Raw genomic sequence first — 7,472 nt, forward strand, 5'->3', positions numbered from 1 at the left:
AGGATATATTCAATACCGGAACAGACACTACATCAATAGTAACTGAATGGGCTATGTCAGAATTGATGAAGAATCCGAAGGTAATGGCCAAGGTACAAGCAGAAGTGAGACAAGTTTGCAAGGGAAAGAAGACCATTGAGGAGGAGGATATTCGAAAACTGACCTACCTGAAGATGGTGGTTAAAGAAATTCTAAGGCTGCATCCACCTGTTCCTTTAATCCCAAGATCAAACAAGGAAATTAAACCGCGATGTCAAAGGGTATATGATACCCCAAAAATCACAAATTCTTGTTAATGTCTGGGCAATGGGGAGAAATCCTATTTATTGGGATGATCCAGAAAGCTTCAAACCAGAGAGATTCGAGCAAAAATCAGTCGAGTACACTGGCTATCAGTTTGAATATATTCCATTTGGGATGGGCAAGAGGATGTGCCCAGCCATAACATTTGGTCTAGTCAATGTTGAGCTTCCCTTAGCTCATTTGCTCTACCATTTTGACTGGGGACTTCCTGATGGAATGAAGGTTGATGATCTAGACATGGATGAAAGTATTGGAATAACAGTAGGAAGGAAAAATGACCTTTACCTGGTTGCCACTGCATATTATCCTTCCTGGAATGAATGATGCTAGACAAGGAATTATTCATCTCGTGGGTAATAAGTTTGCTAAGGTTATAATTATATTCTAAAATTTCAGTTTTTCGATTACATTTGTCACGAGTTCCTAAAAAAAAAAAGAATAAGCATTTCTCAAGAGTTCTTATGTGATTTAGTTGCCAGTTTCAATGCTGCAAGTGGTTGCTGATTGCATAAGGTGAAGATTGTCTATTGACCATAGTTTAATGATAAAGAAAGAGGTAAGATAGTGTCCTTTGTTAATTTAGATCGCATAAGGTGACTTAAGCCGTTGTTCTTTCTTGGTTGAAAACTTCAAAAATGATGACAAATAAACATGAAGAACAATGAAATTTGGAAAATGGATATCCTGCATTGTAGGAAAATCCTATGATGCAGATCTTTGTAATAACCTATTCGTTAAGTCACACTAAAATAATATAGCTTTTATCATTGTCTAGGTTTAAACTATGTATTCGTTCAAGTTTCATAAATTCAACATTGAATCTTGACTATATGTATGGAACATCACTAACTTTAAGAAACAATTTAGTACTTTGTTAGCAAATTAACAATTTCTTTAACAACGCTGATCACATTTTTAAGCAAACATTACTAAACCTACCTTTTTAGCAAGACTTGCCAATTTTTTGGAAGACAATCTTAGTAGTTTCTTAAGGAGACGTTCAAAATCATGTTAATTGACTTACAAATCCCAGGATCACAGAGTCCTACGACTCTTAACAGAAAAAAGTTATTCCTTTATTAGTAAAAAGTACCAATATTTTAGCAACACTTACCAATGTTTGATAAACTTTATTACATTTTGGCAAAACTTCTCATATTCTTAGCGGATTAATCAGTTTATTAAAAGGTTATTACTTTATTTAAGAACCTACCACAAAAATTTGCAATTGCTGATCCTCAATTACAAAAAATTCTATGAAATGCATTAGAAATTTTAGTCTTTTTTTAGTGTAGTCCCTAAATTGCAATGTCAAAGCAAATATAACTATTAATAATTGCCTCTCGACTGATACTCCTTCAAACAATCAATCTTCAAATTGAAAAAATGTTAGGGACCATTGCAACAATTTGTAATTTCATATTTCATTCCATTGCTTAGCATTCAAACTATTTTGTAGCCAAAATATTTTGTTATTTCTTAGAACCCAACAGCCTATACAGCTTAAGATGTTATGAAGCTACATGGGAACATATGTGTACGATACACCAACAACTGAACCAAAAGTAAGTCAAATTGAACAATGAAACTTGTGGTGGAGTAGTTCTAATTCTAAAATGTTTATCCCATTGTTGATTCTTATATTCAAGAGTTAGCCATGTAGCAATGATCCCAAGGAACTCTTTCTTTTGACACTCGATTTTCTCTGCTATTGAGTATGTATATTTCCAAAGTTAAGAGAAGTTTTGTGTAACTAGACCTTTTGGCGGAAGTGTAGGTAAATCAATGTTTGGATTGTAGTTTATTTGCTAATTTTAATTTGTTTGAATCATTAATATATTTTTCAATCATCTTTTTATCTGACTTACAACACATCAAAAAAGTCCTACAAAAAATTTTTTTAAAAAAAATTATCCCAAATAATATATTATTTAAACACACTCGATGTTGAGTATTTGCACTATAGTTAGAAAAACTACTTGGAGAGGGGCCTCACACTTCCCGTGAGGTTGCTCAAGTAGAACTGTTGATCGGTGGTAACTAAGCTTGTAATATCAACAGAGTAATTATGTCCACAAGTGTGCTAATGAATAAGCTGACTGTACTTGTAATGTATGTATATCATTTGTTACATGTATATGGATCAAATGACAAAGGACAATTTTCCTAACGAAGTTAGATGGCTAATAAATGAATGAAAATTGAGGCAACTGAAGAAAAAACAGAAAGGAAAAGGAAAAGAGGAATGCTGTAGTGCAAACTATGAAAGGAATTGCCAAATAAGGCCTGAGATTGATGTGTTGGAGGCCTTTGAATAGTTTTGCTAAATCAGAAAAAGGCAAATTTTCCAATAAGCTATATGGAAATTGTATGCAATCGAGCTTTGGTTAATCGAGAAATGAAATTAGTAGGCAAAATAGCATCCATCCAAAAACTGCAAGGCAACTACAAGGAACAGTCAACTGAACATTGGCTAAAATCAATTGGTGAAAATGCACTTCAAAAATAAGGGCAGAAGTTGAAAGTGAAAGGTGGAAACAGACCACAAAATGAGAGCAAAAAAGCTATATATTTACATAGGCTGATTGTTTCACGGCATTTGTATTTACATTGACATTTGGGGGATACATTGCTAATGAGGCTATCTGGATGTGCATCATTGATAATCACTACAAAAAATTTTACTTTCATTGTTATAGGAACTGGTATTTATAAAGTCAGTACCAGTGGTTGGTAAAAATGAGTTTTATGTAGTGCTTGGTTTACTCAGTTTTGGGGTGTTTTTGAGCGTTGTGGTGATCTTTTTCTACGTTTCTCTTCAGGCGTCTGGTGCTTGGCTCTGATATGTTGCATGAAGCTAGGAGAGTTATTGGCTTATTGCTGTTAAGGTTGAGGTTTGGTGTGAAAGCAATCAAAATTGAGCTGCAAATTCCATTTCTTTTTGGAAATCAAAAAGCAATCAAAATTGGTGCAATTTTATCTAACCCATTTCATGGTTACTACGTTTGTGGACAGCTAGGCCTATGTGCTCACTTTTCCAATGGTGGGATAGATAAATCTTCCTAATCGGACGACTAAAACAGGAACAACGAGACACGTACCACTGTTTTAACCAAACCGAAATTTGACCAACCGCAAAAAGAAATGAAAGCCACTTCAATTTCTGTACTCTATTCCATTGAAACCAAGGGCGAGAAAGGGACAGAAGCATGGTTCCAAATGGAAGACCGGCACTGGACTTCAGAAGGGACATTGGGTGGACATCTTCTGAAGTTTCTTCAAATTTCACATTAGTCAATGATTGGCGCCGGACTTCATGAAGGACATTGTGTAGGACTTTATCGGATTTCTAAGCGGACTCAGATTTATTCAGTTTTCAAAAACCTAATCCTTCTATATCTTAACTTAGAATTTTAGGATAATATAAATAGGAGATATTAGGACGTTTTTATTTTTTTTGGGGGGGGGGCGGGGGAAGAGGGGGAAACATTGTGCAATTCCTTAGCTCGTATCTTTTACATCTATCTCCAGGAGAGTTCGAGATGAAGGTGGACAAGGATGAAAGAGTAATACAGATGAAGATTAGAGTTGCTCAATTTGAGACGTTTTTATCCTTGTATTTCGTGAATTTTTGGTTTATTCATGACCATAGTGAACTAATTTATGTCTAGGATTAGGATTTTGTGAAAAAGTATTGGTTAATTATTATAGTTAAATTTTTTATTTTTTCGTTGATTTATCTATTTCATTTTTTAAATCTCATCCTTCCCTTGTAAAAAAAAAAAAAAAAAGAAGAAATTCTAGTTAGCGTAATCATTCTTTCCAGCATTTGAAATTGGTCATTGATTTTAAACCCGAATAAGTAGTCCCGTACACCATAATGGAACATCTTTATGAAGCAAGCGCTGTCAGTTAATGGAAATTTGCCGATTATGAGTAATAATGTCCATAATAATATGATCCAGATTAACTAATTGGCATAATAACTTGTTGGACAGAGCATGGTTGAAATTTGAAAGGGATACATTTCCAGTCAAAAATAGGTGAATTATGTTCTTTAGATGGATATTATGTCACTATTAGAGCTTATATTAACCAACACTAAGTTTCATCCAAATAATATCATATTAAGTCACTAGTTACGCGAACTGTCATAATCGTAACTAATAGACATGCAACTGGTTGAGCTTTCATGAGGGCAAGATTTCTTAACTGGAAAATGGTAAAGAAAAGAGTTGTCATGATCGAGGAGGTTTTAATCCAGCGACTAAAATTTGAACTTCAAAAATTAGAGATCATGATTTCAATTCTCCCTTTTTCCCCCTTATTTCGTAAATCTCATCACTTTCTAGCTAGAAAAGGAAAAAAAATCTAGTTCTATTATTGGGCCTGTTTGGAACCTCAAGTTTTTATCAAGTTTGTATAATACTAGTTTTTTAATAATTTTTGCTACAGGAATCCAAAAAACTTATCAAAGTTTTTAACCTACACACTTCAAAAATACACAAAAAAAACTTTCCCTTCAACTTTTCTTCTTTTCCTCCCCAACCCAACCCACCACATACTCCATCGCCGGCAGCCACCACCACCACCACTTCCGGTGCCGGTAACTATTCCGGCAGCCAGTTCCGGCCAAACTTTTTTTTTTCTCTCTCCCTCACCCCCTCTCCCCTCCCCTTTAACCGATTTGTTGGTGCTCTTTTTCTTTTTTTCTTTTTTTTTTCTTTCTCCCTCGCCTTTTCCACTTCGCCTCTGCCTTCCCCCCTGCGCCTCTGCCTTCCCCCAGCACCCTCCCCCTCCCGCTAGAAGCGATCTGGTCGCGCGACCAGATCGCAACCGCGCGACCAGATCGGAAAGTGAGGGAGGGAGAGTGGCTGCGATCTGGAGGGGGAGGGTGGAATGGGCAAAATATAAAGAGCAAGAGCAGTAGAAGGAATTAATGGGGATGTCCACCTAAAGAAGCGACAATGGGTGGGCAGTTCCAAGGAGAAAAAAGGAAGTTGCGCATGCACATGACTGAAGCATTGGCAGTCGGGCGGCGGGCCGGTGGGGGAGCGTAAGTACGGATGCGGCAAAAACCGGCGAAAGCATGGGGACCCATTTCCTTCTTCCTTTGACCGCAAACTAATCTTCCCTAACTTTTTTGTCCCTGGAGCTGGGATCATCATTTCTTATTCCTTTCTTTATAATTCAAATCTTCCATCGTGATCGTAATCCAATTTGACAGCCAGGGGAGGGGAGGGGGGGGGGGAGGGGGGGGGAAGAGAAAAAAATTGGGAAGGGAGGAAGGAAAAGAAAAAAGAAAGAAAGAAAAAAATAGAAAAAGAAAAAAAAAAAGAAAGAAAATGAAAAGGAAAAAAAAATTTCATCTTACAAAATTTTTTTAAAACTTCTACAGTGATCTATAGTAAAATTTTATACAAACACCCAAAAAACTCACCTTTCAAACGGCCTTTGATTCTTATAGCAAAGAGTTGGCTGCTTGAACTCATCCTTTTTATCCAGTATTGGCAAGCCGTCATTATTTGGGACCCTGTCAACTTGTCCCATCCAACACATCGGAAAGTCTATTCATGAAGCAAACGTTGTCAGTCAACAGTAATGTGCTGATTATTAGCCTTATGATGTCCTAAATAATGCCCACAAAATTAACTGGCTCAATAATTATTTGTTGGACTAGTGCATTATTGAAAGGACATATTTTCAAGTCATTCATCGTGAAGTCTTTAATTTGACTCTAAAATATTTTCTTTCCCCATTACTCATTGTAAAATTTGGAATCTTCCCTGGACTGAAAAAAAAAAGAAGAAATCCAGTAAAAAAAATAGGTTAATTACGTTCTTTGGATGCATTGTGTTGTAGTATGGCATCATGTATACAATAGTTAATATAGTGATATAAATTTTCAATTTATCTTTCACTATTTATTTATCATCAAGAGTTAATTCGAATTATTAGTAATTGACTCTTAAAACAAGTGGTGGGTTGAAAGAACATATGTCCCATAAAATGTAAAATATTTATGTTCTTGGATACAATATGAGAAGAGCCTACATTAATTAATACAAATCCAAATACTACCCTTTTTTTTTTAAAATCCAAATACTACCCTATGAAACTACAACTTGCAACTTCTCTTTTCATCCCTCCCATTTCTCTCCAACACCTTTTGAACCTTAACCGTACACTGAATTTAAATCACAGACCTAATAATGGATAGGACACTAAGAGGCCGCCTCTGGAAAATGGAAGGACCCAGTGATTAAACTACAAGTTACATGAAATATTAGTAGTCATGGAACAAATTGGACTTCGCCTGGACATGGTTTCTTGACTATCCGGAAAGAAAAGGTCTCCAATCATTGTTGATGTAAAAAAAAAAAAAAAAATCATACAAATAATCCTCCACGCATTGGATTTGAACCTATTACTTGCCTCAAATAATATTTTTTCATCTCATACAAATGAAAATGACACATTTTTAATCCCTCAACTCATTTCTGCTCATATATTTGTTAGAAAAAAAATTACGGGCATCTTATGCCCCACAAACTTTAGAGAAAAAAAAAATCAAAAGGATCAAAAGGAAAAAGGGAAAAAGGCACCTCACCATTTCTTCTTCTTCGTCCTATTTAACAAACTAAGAATGTAGATTCCATGGCTGCCTCCCGCCGTAGTGCTAGTGGTGGCAGCCTCGGCCACCAACACTTTCAATTATAGAATTTCATCAAAATTCAATTCCTTACTCAGTTTTCGCATAGAATCTGATTTTCATTTTAGTTTGTGCAAAAAATAAAGAAAAGTATTTGAAAAATAGAAAAAATTGGGAAGCATAGAATTTGTAAGGGATCTTTTAAAAGCCAATGGTATTAGCTGTATGATTTTGAAAGGTTCCTCAAATATTTGATAGGTAGAGTTTTGAGAGGCATTTTTCAAAATATTTTTTCAATCATTTCTTTATCTCACATATGTTAAATCTTAACAAATACTATAGTATTTTATTTATACAACAGCTTCCCAAAAGTACAATTTCAATAGGCTCTTATTTGCCAGACATTATCGCTATGCTTGACTCTTAAAACACGGCAAAAACAAAACTTTTGAATGCGACTAAATCAATGAGTGTGGCATTGGGATCTCAAAGAAAATTGCTGCGGGACCCAAAGTGT

The 7,472-nt window shown here is 35.4% G+C and overlaps 1 protein-coding gene across 1 annotated transcript; it reads left to right on the plus strand.

Annotated features, from left to right (window-relative positions):
* The first annotated feature begins 306 nt into the window (after positions 1 to 306).
* On the plus strand, positions 307 to 627 carry LOC140013501 (cytochrome P450 71D7-like). Its single transcript, XM_072062801.1, has one exon. It carries the CDS (start codon positions 307 to 309, stop codon positions 625 to 627), a length of 321 nt encoding a protein of 106 aa, XP_071918902.1.
* Positions 628 to 7,472: the final 6,845 nt, after the last annotated feature.

The sequence above is a fragment of the Coffea arabica genome, chromosome 8c, assembly GCF_036785885.1.
Source record: "Coffea arabica cultivar ET-39 chromosome 8c, Coffea Arabica ET-39 HiFi, whole genome shotgun sequence".
NCBI lineage: Eukaryota > Viridiplantae > Streptophyta > Magnoliopsida > Gentianales > Rubiaceae > Coffea > Coffea arabica.

Coding starts and splice junctions, on each gene's coding strand:
- LOC140013501 (XM_072062801.1), top strand. CDS start 307: ATGGGGAGAAATCCTATTTATTGGGATGATCCAGAAAGCTTCAAACCA.